Raw genomic sequence first — 14,194 nt, 5'->3', positions numbered from 1 at the left:
AGAACAGAACCACATGATCATTTCATTAGATGCTGAGAAAGCATTTGACAAAATTCAACACCCCTTCATGATAAAAGTCCTGGAAAGAATAGGAATTCAAGGCCCATACCTAAACATAGTAAAAGCCATATACAGCAAACCAGTTGCTAACATTAAACTAAATGGAGAGAAACTTGAAGCAATCCCACTAAAATCAGGGACTAGACAAGGCTGCCCACTCTCTCCCTACTTATTCAATATAGTTCTTGAAGTTCTAGCCAGAGCAATCAGACAACAAAAGGAGATCAAAGGGATACAGATCGGAAAAGAAGAGGTCAAAATATCACTATTTGCAGATGATATGATAGTATATTTAAGTGATCCCAAAAGTTCCACCAGAGAACTACTAAAGCTGATAAACAACTTCAGCAAAGTGGCTGGGTATAAAATTAACTCAAATAAATCAGTTGCCTTCCTCTATACAAAAGAGAAACAAGCCGAGAAAGAAATTAGGGAAACGACACCCTTCATAATAGACCCAAATAATATAAAGTACCTCGGTGTGACTTTAACCAAGCAAGTAAAAGATCTGTACAATAAGAACTTCAAGACACTGAGGAAAGAAATTGAAGAAGACCTCAGAAGATGGAAAGATCTCCCATGCTCATGGATTGGCAGGATTAATATAGTAAAAATGGCCATCTTACCAAAAGCAATCTACAGATTCAATGCAATCCCCATCAAAATACCAATCCAATTCTTCAAAGAGTTAGACAGAACAATTTGCAAGTTCATCTGGAATAACAAAAAACCCAGGATAGCTAAAGCTATCCTCAACAATAAAAGGACTTCAGGGGGAATCACTATCCCTGAACTCAAGCAGTATTACAGAGCAATAGTGATAAAAACTGCATGGTATTGGTACAGAGACAGACAGATAGACCAACGGAATAGAATTGAAGACCCAGAAATGAACCCACACACCTATGGTCACTTGATTTTTGACAAAGGAGCCAAAACCATCCAATGGAAAAAAGATAGCATTTTCAGCAAATGGTGCTGGTTCAACTGGAGGGCAACATGTAGAAGAATGCAGATCGATCCATGCTTATCACCCTGTACAAAGCTTAAGTCCAAGTGGATCAAGGACCTCCACATCAAACCAGACACACTCAAACTAATAGAAGAAAAACTAGGGAAGCATCTGGAACACATGGGCACTGGAAAAAATTTCCTGAACAAAACACCAATGGCTTATGCTCTAAGATCAAGAATTGACAAATGGGATCTCATAAAACTGCAAAGCTTCTGTAAGGCAAAGGACACTGTGGTTAGGACAAAACGGCAACCAACAGATTGGGAAAAGATCTTTACCAACCCTACAACAGATAGAGGCCTTATATCCAAAATATACAAAGAACTCAAGAAGTTAGACCGCAGGGAAACAAATAACCCTATTAAAAAATGGGGTTCAGAGCTAAACAAAGAATTCACAGCTGAGGAATGCCGAATGGCTGAGAAACACCTAAAGAAATGTTCAACATCTTTAGTCATAAGGGAAATGCAAATCAAAACAACCCTGAGAGTTCACCTCACACCAGTGAGAATGGCTAAGATCAAAAACTCAGGTGACAGCAGATGCTGGCGAGGTTGTGGAGAAAGAGGAACACTCCTCCATTGTTGGTGGGATTGCAGACTGGTAAAACCATTCTGGAAATCAGTCTGGAGGTTCCTCAGAAAATTGGACATTGAACTGCCTGAGGATCCAGCTATACCTCTCTTGGGCATATACCCAAAAGATGCCTCAACATATAAAAGAGACACGTGCTCCACTATGTTCATCGCAGCCTTATTTATAATAGCCAGAAAATGGAAAGAACCCAGATGCCCTTCAACAGAGGAATGGATACAGAAAATGTGGTACATCTACACAATGGAATACTACTCAGCTATCAAAAACAACGAGTTTATGAAATTCGTAGGCAAATGGTTGGAACTGGAAAATATCATCCTGAGTGAACTAACCCAATCACAGAAAGACATACATGGTATGCACTCATTGATAAGTGGCTATTAGCCCAAATGCTTGAATTACCCTAGATCCCTAGAACAAACGAAACTCAAGACGGATGATCAAAATGTGAATGCTTCACTCCTTCTTTAAATGAGGAAAAAGAATACCCTTGGCAGGGAAGGGAGAGGCAAAGATCAAAACAGAGACTGAAGGAACACCCATTCAGAGCCTGCCCCACATGTGGCCCATACATATACAGCCATCCAATTAGACAAGATGGATGAAGCAAAGAAGTGCAGGCCGACAGGAGCCGGATGTAGATCGCTCCTGAGAGACACAGCCAGAATACAGCAAATACAGAGGCGAATGCCAGCAGCAAACCACTGAACTGAGAATAGGTCCCCCATTGAAGGAATCAGAGAAAGAACTGGAAGAGCTTGAAGGGGCTCGAGACCCCAAAAGTACAACAATGCCAAGCAACCAGAGCTTCCAGGGACTAAGCCACTACCTAAAGACTATACATGGACTGACCCTGGACTCTGACCCCATAGGTAGCAATGAATATCCTAGTAAGAGCACCAATGGAAGGGGAAGCCCTGGGTCCTGCTAAGACTGAACCCCCAGTGAACTAGTCTATGGGGGGAGGGCGGCAATGGTGGGAGGGTTGGGAGGGGAACACCCATAAGGAAGGGGAGGGGGGAGGGGGATGTTTGCCCGGAAACCGGGAAAGGGAATAACACTCGAAATGTATATAAGAAATACTCAAGTTAATAAAAAAAAATAAAAAATAAAAAAAAAAAAAGAATTAATAGAATTTAGTAAATCCATTTACCGTTGGTAATGTCGGGAAGCTGCAGAAGCATTGCGAGGTAGAACCAAGGAAAAGTTACATCATCAAGCACAGAGCTTTGAAGGGGATGTTGGACGCCCTAACCTTTTCCCTTTCTGCCTCACAGCAGTTCCTGAGGAGAGCCGTCTCATCCACGCTGCCACAGCCATGGAGGCACTGTGTGGAATCACATCCTGAGGAAGCCGAATGACTAGACTCAGACTTCTGAAACCAGGAGCCAGAATGAGTCTGTCTTCCTTGTTATGTTGTTTTTCTCACATATTTTGTCAGGGCAACAGAGAGTGAATGCTACAACCTCAACAAATCAACAAATGTCACTGTTAAGACGGCAGCTTATTTTGAAGTGGCAATTCTTCCTTCTGTATTCTTAAGCACCGTGGCACTTTTTCAATAACTGTTCATTAACTGCCACTACTTAGGTGAAGGGAAAATGATACCAGTTTAAAGGAAATTCAAGTGATTGAGAAAAATTAGAGAATTAGCCAATGATGTTTTGGAAGACTGGATGTTGGCACCAAGGTGAGTTCAGTTTGGCTTCCCCGGAATAAATCCCTCAGTGTGAATGTGGCTAAGAATGGGAAATTTGAAGAGAGTTTTTTTACTATTTTGCGTGCAGGTTTTCTCAAACTAGCAAAAGAGGGTGGAGAAGCTCTGAGATCTAATCATCTTAATTTTTGAAATGTGTGTGTGTGTGTGTGTGTGTGTGTGTGTGTGTGTGTGTGCATGTGCGTGCGCATGCGTACGGCATGTGTGTTGTGATGTGTACGTGTGCATAGATTAGGTGGGGTGTCACAGGGCATGTGTGCAGGTCAGAGGACAGCTTTGGATGGCTAGCCTTGTTTTCCTTGTTTGCTTGAGACAGGATCTCATGTCTACGGTATCCAACAGCTACTGGAGGCTGTCGGTCTGTCTCCCCCACCTCTGTAGTGGCTCTGGGATTACAGATGCAAGCTTTTATGTGGGTTTCGGGGTATTCAGACTCATGTGCTCATGCTTTTGTACCTCTTCGGCTACACCCAGTTTATGACCAGCATTCTTCCTAGTGTCTAATGGTCCCCAGAACTAGACACTTTCTGTCTTCCCATCCTCTACTCTCATTACTAGTCTCAATCACTGGGAAAACTTCCCATGTCAGATTAAGTATTAGGGCATTCCCCCCACATAAGTAATCTGATCTCTGGGAAACTGACAAAGCATAGAGAAATATCTTTAAGAGTATGCATCATCCAGGTTAAGTAGGTACAGCCTTAACAGCACTGGCTATACTTTGGGTCTCACTACCTCCCTCATATGTATTCTTTGTTATCATATTTATCAGACGCCCAGCATCTAATAGACCCAAGTTTTTGTGTCAGGCTTAAGGAGCTGGACATCTTTAACCACAAACGTTCTCTGGTTTTGCCAAGAAATAGCAATAAGACAACCTGATACTTGAGCGTCTGTAGGCTGTCAGTGTGCGTGGTGTGCTTTGCATTTTTTTTTTTTTTTGGTTCTTTTTTTCGGAGCTGGGGACCAAACTCAGGTGCTTTGCATTTTATATCTTGTTTGTGAAGACCACCTCTTTTCAGTTGACAGAAGCAAAGCTGTGGAGCGATTGCTTTCCTCCTTTGCCAGGCTGGTTCCCTCCTCGGAGAAGAAGAGCTGTGCAGTGCCGTGAACAATTCAGAAACAGGCGATGTCCTAATGCTAAGTGCTCGGGTCCAAGATCTGGAGTCTATGAATAGCTTCTGGGAACCTGGCCCTAGTTAATTCTATTGGTAAATAAAGATGCCAGCAGCCAATAGGTGGGGAGAAGAGAAATAGGTGGGGTTTAGGTTTCCCCAGTCTTGGAACTACAAGGAGGGAAGAGGGAACTGCCACGCCTTAGGAGAGTGTGTAGGAGGGGAGGAGGGGAGGGAAGGAGAGGGGAGGGGAGGGGGGAGGGAGGGGGAGGGGTGAGGGGAGGGGGGAGAGGGGAGGGGAGGGGAGGAGGGGAGGAGAGAGCGGCCATGAAAGTAAAAGAGCTTGCAGGAGGGAAAACCAGAGCTAGCTGCCATGTGAAAGGGCCAAGAAAACATGGCCCAGAGGGCTGCTCAGTTGAGTCAAGAGCAGCCAAGACGGAACGTAGAAATTAGAAAGTAATAATGGGGTTGTGGATGGAAAGTAGATTCTAACAACACGGAGGTTACGCAGTTTCCCAACTATTGTGCTTCTTAAGGCATATTAAAATATAAAGGCTGTGTGCGTGCCTTTCATCCGAGAACATAAATGATAAGCAAGAAGGATCCCCGAGCTGGGATTTATTAAAATATTCAGATACAGCTGCCCACCATTTCACACCTAAGCATGACATTCCTAAACACCCCCACACACACACACCCGAGGTCACAGGGTCACAGGAAACCTGCATCACAGAAAGAAGAAGAGTTCTTTAAGCCTCCTGGGCTCTCCATCCGAGTGCTGGAATAGTTCAGCGGAGAGCCCAGGCCATTGTGAAGCTCTCTGGTCAAGGGTGATGTGGTTTCTAAGCGCCTTTCCTCTTGCTGCCAGAGACCTCTCTTGATTCTCTACATGACTCATGCACAGCAGGCCTTGTTAGTCATAGTTTGAATGTTTTTCTTTCTCTCTTTGTAGCTTGTTCAGACCAACAATTTAGAATTTTTGGTGATCTAAACGTAAAAGCAACCCTCTGCCCTCTAGTTGGATCATTTGGCCTGATCTCTGGGTTTTAAATGTTTAAAAGGATAACTTCAGATTCCTGTGACCTTTTACCAAAGTGTGTTTCAAGTCCACCAGTACAGTGGCCCTGCACATCTGTCTGTGGACTACATGGATTCGAATAATTTTGCTTTGAAAATACTTTTAAAGTATGTCTACATTGAACAGGTATGAGTTTTTTTTTCCCGGAGCTGGGGACCGAACCCAGGGCCTTGCACTTGCTAGGCAAGCACTCTACCACTGAGCTAAATCCCCAACTCCAGGTATGAGATTTTTTTAACCTGTCAGTATTCCCTAAATAAAATGGTGCCACAGCTATTTCCACAGCATTTGTACTAAGAGATGATTTAAAGTACAGAGGAAGATACGCACTGGTTAGGTGCAAACACAACAAGATTGGACATGGAGGCTTGAGCATCCTAGTAAGGTGTAATCTATAGAGAGTTCTGGAACCCAGGCCCCACAGTGACCAAGGTCTGACAAGACTTAACTCAAGTGATTATATCTGACATTTACAGTAAGGATGTTTTTGCTAAATCGCTCTGGTTCACTTAACTAGAGAAGCCAGAATTGAATTCTTATCTCTGGATAGAGCAGTGGTTCTCAACCTGTGGGTCACGACCCCAAAATTATATTTATGAAGTAGCAACAAATGTTTTATGGTTGAGGACCACAACATGAGGAACTGTATTAAAGGGCCTCGGCATTAGGAAGGTTGAGAACCACTAAGCTAAAACATTCTGTCTTTCTGATAGTGATGACTTTTGTAAGGACATAGATTTGAGCTGCTGATTTGCTTGACTGCAGTAACTATTTCTCTGAGTAAATATATACATATTACATATAAACATATTACAGAAAAACATATAGTAATGGAATTGGGGGGATTGTAGAGATGGCTCAGTAGTTAAGAGCACGTTTTCTTGCAGAGAATCCTAATTTGGGTCTCAGAACCCACATCGTGATGGGCAGCATACACTGCCTGTAACTCCAGCTCTGGGGAATCTGACGCCCTTTTCTGAACTCCTTGTGCACTTGCACTCACATGTACACAAACCCACAAGCATGTACACGCATGTGTATGCTCTCTCTCTGTCTCTGTCTGTCTGTCTGTCTGTCTGTCTCTGTCTCTCTGTCTCTCTGTCTCTCTGTCTCTCTGTCTCTGTCTCTCTCTCTCTCTCTCTCTCTCTCACCCACATACCCACCCACACACCCACTAGAATAAAGCTTTTTAAAAGAAGTATTTTTAAAGAGTCAGTAAAATAGAAAGTTCTATCAGATAGACATCCTAATTTCCACTGAGACCGTGCATACCTGTACAACATTTGTGTGGATCATTGATCCACTGACAGTGCTGACTAGAGATAGTCTATCTGTAGCCATAGATAATCTAGTAACATCACGACTTCACCTCAACACAGAAATGCCTTAGAATGTATCTGGGCTTCAGTGGCCCTACATTATAAGTAATTCCAGCTAGTTGGGAATACCTCATGTAACAGGTATGACTGACAGGTTTTTATATATATATATATATTTATATATGTTTATATTATATGTATACTATATTTTTCTGTAATGTTTAAGGCACAAGAGTGATATTGATTTGCATACAAGTGCTCAATGAAACATTTACTGCGCCAGCAAATCAGCAGATCAATACACCTCCTTATAACAGTCCCGGGAAGGTTCATGCTCCTGTAGATACACTAAATGTTGTTTATCTCTGTGTCATAGAAAAAACATACTCAGATGAAAGGCATTTCCATCTTGCTTTATATTCCCTTAGCCATAAATATTGTCCTCTTTCAAGTTGCCTACTGAATTACCCAAATACTTATTTCATGCAGTTATTTCGTTTTACCGGTTAATTATATAAAATGACTCCGAAGCTCACAGACTTGAAACCAAAATCATGTCCCTTCAAAAATCCTGCTAAAATATAGCTATTTGTAAGAATATAAAAAACCCCACAGTCACATATATGTACACATATACATACATGTACACACAGTTTATTTTATAAAACTCATTTTCAAAAACTTTCAATTGTTACACGGTTCTTAGGAATCATGTGTATTGGACAAAGCAAGGGAGATATGCGATTTTTTTCTAAATGTTTACTTAAATGCCTACATAGCAGCTTTTTATAATAACTCAATGAAGATGGTCCTGTAATATGGAAAGACTTTCTCTTTAAAGATAGTCAGTTCTTTTTCATTCCCATCAAATTACTGTATCCACTACTGTAAAAGAAAATAAAATCTTTCTGTCACCCTCAAATTTATCTTACTAAAAATTTCCATGAAAAAAACAAAAACCAAAACAAAGCATGAACATTGACAAGGGCGGAAAGGAGATGGGTCTTCGACTTGGGACACATTGTTGGATTTTCTTCTGCTCTTTGTCTCTGACTGTTCAACGTTTCAGTTTGCACGGGAGATGGGAAACAGACGCATCTTTTATAGCAGCATAGGCTTATTTCCATGTTCGGAGGTTAGTTTTAGTTTGTCTCTAGTTGGTGACTAGCCAGTGTGAATACTCTTTGTATAACATCCATAGTTAACACTCTGGTGCTTTCTAAATCTCCAGGGGCAATCTCAGTCCAGTCAAGTTGACTGTAAATAGTATCTGTCACAGAGAGGGATCTGCTGTCTAGGAGGGTGAAGAGAGAGAATGTAGAGGAGAGAGAAGCTCTCCTCAGACATATAGCAGCGGGATGTGCCTCAGAGTTTTAGACACTTGCCTCTTAGCTTCAGGCTCTGCACCAAAGAAAAAGATGCAAGCTTGCCAGATGATTCCATGAGGCTGGCCTGACGCCGTCTGTCCCTGGAACATGATCTTGAGAGCTCACCAAAAGAACAGGCTGCTCCCAGCTTAGAAAATAGATACAATAATCCAGAACAGAAAAACGGAGCAAGATCAAACAGCACGGTGAAACGAACGAAAAGCAGTGGTGCTTTAGGGAGTGAAGAGGTGCTACAACAGGAGGGAGATGTCATTTCCCGTGAAAACGCCATGCTCACCAACAGCTGACACAACTGACGTCCAGAAACTATATTGATTTAAATGGCGTCTATACCAAAGCAATGAAAATATGTTTCTTTACCTCATGAGCACAATCTTAAAACTGTGATAGGTTAATCTTTTGGTTTGCTTTGTTTGGTCAAATTGACACAAGCTTGGAAGAGTAAACCTCAAATAGGGAACTGGTTCTACCAAGCAGTCTTGTGGGGAATTCCCTTGATTTATGTTTGATATGGGAGAGACCAACCCACTGTGGGCAGGTGGTCCAGGGCTGTATTGGAAGGCACACTGAGCAAGCCATGGAAAGCAAGTCAATAAGCAGCATCCCTCCATGGCCTCAGCTTCGTTTCCTGTCTCCAGGTTCCTGCCCTGACTTCTTTTCAGGATGGACTATAAGCTGTCATCTTAAACAAAATCTTTCTTCCTCAAGTTGGTTTGGTTACAGATAAGATAAAAAGTATATTCTCACTAAACAGACAAGAGTCAATATTTTAAAAATATGGCAGTAAGAGTCCTGTTTAATTTCCCATTCTGGATACAAACAAACAAAACAAAACAAAAACAAAAACAAAACAAAAAATTAGTTATTACAGATGAAATTTCATATTGCAAAGAAATTAAAATTCCAGAAAAAAATGACATACAAAAAATATTCTTCCCTTGAGAGACTTCCCAACTTTGGAAAGTTTGAATTCTTTTGGTTGTCTTTAAGGAGTGAAAAGAGAAAATAAAATGTAGCAATGACAGCATATAAAGAATAATTAGATACAAGAAAGAAAGATGTCAAAGCACCGGATGTTAGGATCTCTCAATGTTAGCTGTAAGTGAAATGGTCCACCTGAAGTATCACACCTGTGTTATAATCACCAGGTATATACCAGGAGCTTCGAAACTTAAGTGGTCCAAGATTAGAGGTAGCCCTTAGATCCTGACACAATAAAGCAAAAATCAATTCCAAAGGAAAGTACCACTCTCCAGCCCTCAAATTAGACATCTTCAGTCCAGTACCATGAAGAGTGGTCAGTCGAAGATAACCAGACACACAAGGGAACAGGACGATGAAGGAGTCATGGGACAATAGACAATAGAAACAGACTTGCAGTTGAGTTCTATGTCAGGCGAAGGAAAGCAAGGTGGCTTCCCAGCCTCTGCAGTAACGCTTTTGACTCCCAGTGGCCATGTGTGCCCCTCATCCCTGCATTCTTCATTCACTGGTCTACAACCACACAAACCTTCTGGCAGCTCCTCCAAGAAATCATGTCTCCACTCTTATCTCAGAGACTTTGTCTGGTAATCTTCCAGCAGCTATGCACATAGTCTCCCCTGTCATCACATCCATGCCTCTTCTCAGCTGTCTTTGTCCCAAGTAGACTCAACTACTCTACTGCTACTGGAATCTTTGTCCTAAGGCCCAACTCTCCAACTCACGAAACCCAGCTTTATGGGTTTTCATTGTTGTTGTTGTTTGCTCGCTTGTTTGTTTTGTTTTGTTGTAGCTAACATAAGCTATGCATATGCTCTCTGATTTCATTCTTTATCCTTCCCCACAAGAACAGAAGCCATTTGACATCACGGATGGTCTCTCATTTTTCTTGCTGTTGTTGCCACAGAGCCTACAATATTACTTGATGCTCAGAGGCTCAACACTTGTTTGTAAAATGAACCTGTGAATGCTTGTATGTACAGTACTTAGAAGAGGGCCTGGCTCAGAATAACCATGTGATCACATTAGCTACGATTAGCATTACTAAAAAAGAAGAAATATTGAATGGATTATAATCCTGGATTATTTTTCATTAAAGTAACCTCCACCAGTCAACTGGTCTTTTCCTGGTACATTTTATGAAAATTGTTTTAGTTGTAGGAAGGACTTTGGAACCATTTCTCTTTTACATAAAAAAGTAAAAGATACATGATACGGGGAAGAATGTAAACTCCCAGGATTCGATGCCAGTGGTTTCTGGTACTAAGGACAGCTTTAAACATTGGTAAAACTAGGACCAGTGAGACAGATAGAAATGGTAACACTATATCTTAGTTACTGTATACTTATCACAGTGCTGTGATAAAGAAATATGACTTATGATTTATAAATGATAACATTTAATTTGGGCTTATGGTTTCAGAGGATCAGAGTCCACGACAGTGGAGCAAATGTATGGCAGCAGAAACAGTTAAGCGCTTACATCTTGATCTGCAAGTTGAAGGCAAAGAGAGTGGCAGAGGAAACGGCCTTTTGAAACCTCCTAAGCTTCTCAGTGACACACCTCCTAATCCTTTGCAAAGAGTTCCAACATGTAGGGATCACATACTCAAACGTGAGGCACCAAGGGCTGCTCCTATTCAAATCACCACACACCACAGGTACATGCTGTGTGCAGAAAGTCGCCACCAGCAGGTCTTCCCCAAATCATCCCCATGACAAGGCACTCACAGCATTTCCGTTTTCAATCCAGCTGATGGTGGGGACAGGCATGCCTATTGCTGTGCAGCGTAGGGTTACAAAGGAACCAAAGGTGACATTGTGGGATTCAGGAGCACGCAGGATTCTTGCAAAAACTGTTAGGAAAACAAAGGGCATGAGTGATTGTTCCTTATGAAATGGCTAAGCAAGGAAGGACTTTAAAACTCCAGTTATACTGTGTGCCCTGAATATGATCACTCCTCCATGCTCTTTGTGCTATGACCTTGCATTTGTCATCACCCCAGGACACACTGAGCTAACTCCCATCATAGACGTTTGTCTTTATTGTTACTCAGTTTAGAACATTTGTACTCATGTGTGATGGGTTCCTTATGTCTATAACTCATGTCCCATTAAGGGACATTTTCTTAGAGCTGTAATCATCCGACACACAGTATAACTCCCAATCACCTTTGCCGTTCTGTCTTACGGTCTTCATACACTTACTGCTATCTGGCTATCTGATATTCCATTCATCAGTTCCTACTTGTGCATTCTTCAGCTCCCCCATTAGAACGTCTTGGTCTATTTTGTTTCCTGCTGGATTAAGTGCCCAGAAGAATTCACGATAAAAATGAACACAGGACACCACTGTAGCAAACTAAAGAAGTGATTAATGTTTTATACCCTCAATTTTATCTCTAGTAGTGAGAACAAATTAAAATATATCATGCATTTCAAAGAATGGGATGATAGACTGGGGGAAAGAAGAAATGTTTAAGATAAATGTGAGGAGGAGTATGAGTCTCCTGCATTCCTCATGGTTATACATCTTCACCAATTAAAAAATTCAATCTGTAGACTTAGAAATTCCATCTGAATTAAAGGCAGAGGTGGACACTCAGAATCAATTGGACCGGGTGGTTGAGAAGATGGACTAGATTTCTGTCCTTTACGGATGTGGAAACTGAATCCTCATTAATTTTATTTACTTTCCCAGAGTAATAGCAGTGATGAGAATGACCCTGGTCTTATGCCGTCTGATGTCAAACCCAACAGGCTTTTAAGCTGTTATGAAATCCTTTTGTTTTCCTATTAGGTTGTCAACATATTTTATGCTCTTTTCTGTTGTTTTCTGGGGTCTGAGCCCAGGACATCACAGGAATTCTAACCCCTAATTGGCACAGCACTTTGACATCGTTCTTCTAATTCACTGAAATTTGTGGAGTTCATGTGGACAAGGCAGAAGATTGACAAAACAGCCCCAGCAAGGCTAGAGCTTCTCAGCAGTCCCTCGGACTTTTGACCTTTTCAGAAGGTCACATCACTCAAGGGTATAAAAATGTGAGGATCTCTCTTGACAGCTGGATCTTAGAATGGTGCAAAATGGAATTAACTTGACTTCCTATCTTTTGAAATTCAGGACTCCAAGGTGTGTTATTTATAACACCATTTGGGTTCACCCATTTTAAATATGTAAATGTTGTACCCAAACACTGGGGGGGGGGGGACAGAAAAATAATAAAAATGTCACGTTCAGTGGCAACAGTACTTAAAAAATACAAAGTTTTTTTTAATGTAGTGAGTGCTTAACGTGCGCTTAAAATCTGTCTGTTAAACTAAAATTGAGGGCTAGAGGTGTAGTTTACTTGGTAGAGTGACTGCCCTGGTTATACAAAGTCCTGATTCAGTCCCCAGCACCACGTAAACCAGATGGAGTAGATCATGCCTGTAATCCCAACACCAAGGAAAAGAAGATAGGAGGATTGGAGTCCAAGGTCATCCTCCAAGGTCATCTTCAGCTACATGGAAGTTTGAAGACATCCTGAACTACATGAGATGATGTCTAAACAACAACAACAGCAACAACAGCAGCAGTAACAACAGCAACAGCAACAACAGCAGCAACAACAACAACAAAAACAACAACAGCAACAACAACAACAGCAACAACAACAACAGCAGCAACAACAACAGCAACAACAGCAACAACAACAACAACAAAAACAACAACAACAGCAACAACAACAAAAACAACAGCAACAACAACAAAAACAACAGCAACAACAACAAAAACAACACAACAACAGCAACAACAACAAAAACAACAACAACAGCAACAACAACAAAAACAACACAACAACAACAGCAACAACAACAACACAACAACAACAACAACAGCAACAACTTGTCTTTAGAGGCCCTGGGATCTAACTAGACAAAAAAATCAGAGTTCGGGGACACAGTAAGCAACATCCTGGAGACCATGTCATGTCTGTCGAACTCAGAACACAGAAAACTTAAAATGGCAAATTATGTAGTTGCCTCAATGAATAAAGAGTAAGAGGGAAGAAATCTGCTATGGGCTGAAAGAGGTTTAAGGGACATGTCATCTAAGAGCTCACTTATTTTCCCCCCACCGAATCCGAGTTCACAGACTGTGTTCTTTTGACAGCCAAACCCAAGCTGATCGACATTCTAGCAGGGGTTAGCCACATACTGTTCTTGTTTTCTGGTGAGAGTAATGGAGGCCTGTGCTATGCCACACGGCTCTAACACGTGGCTGCAATAGAGCGTGCATGAGCTGGCCCTGCAGGTTTTGAGCTGAGCCACTGTAATCAGAAGCACACGGAGCCCACTGTCTCTGAGCATTAAGAACAGCGTGGTCCTTGAGAGCCCGGGGAATTGGATCATGTTGGTATCAGTCTTGTTACAGAAGTGTTCGAATGGTTTGGCTGAGCCCTTGGACTTGAAACGAGGGCCTTTTAGTTGAAGACTAGGACCGTAAAACAAACCGGAAAAAAAAATAGGAAATCTAGAGTCTTTTTCCTGTTTTGATTTATAGAAGCAAGTGTTCTAATTCAGGAACATTGAGTTCTTCTTGGAAATGTCGTAACCAGGGGTGGGCTTGCTGCTTTCTGATTTACAGCCTTTCTTTTTGTTTCAGAGGCTATTGCATTGTATGGATTGCCACTTAGGTACATTGCAAAACCCTTGGTGGTCTATACTGCGCAACACAGCTAAGCATAAAGTGAGATAGAGAATAAACCAGTCTGCTACTCCTGCACAGCTCATCATGATGCTGAACCTAATTCATTCCCCATCCTGCCTGATTCAGAGCTTTCTAGGGGCTCTGTTTGGGCACACGTGATGGGTACTACTGGCCACATAGGGGGCTCCATGACTATAAAACTGGTAATAAATAGTTGCTCTCTCCAAAGTG

General features: G+C 41.7%; 1 protein-coding gene across 2 annotated transcripts in view; it reads right to left on the bottom strand.

The window, feature by feature from the left end:
- Musk (muscle associated receptor tyrosine kinase) overlaps positions 1-14,194 on the bottom strand; it is a 114,094-nt gene that overhangs the window by 45,382 nt on the left and 54,518 nt on the right. For both annotated transcript variants that reach the window (XM_063288470.1, NM_031061.2), the window contains exon 6: positions 11,002-11,126. In XM_063288470.1, coding sequence (XP_063144540.1) covers positions 11,002-11,126 — 125 coding nt within the window. The remainder of the gene's footprint in view (positions 1-11,001; positions 11,127-14,194) is intronic.

Source organism: Rattus norvegicus, chromosome 5 (genome assembly GCF_036323735.1).
Source record: "Rattus norvegicus strain BN/NHsdMcwi chromosome 5, GRCr8, whole genome shotgun sequence".
Lineage (NCBI taxonomy): Eukaryota > Metazoa > Chordata > Mammalia > Rodentia > Muridae > Rattus > Rattus norvegicus.
This window is presented reverse-complemented; position numbering and strand designations above follow the sequence as displayed.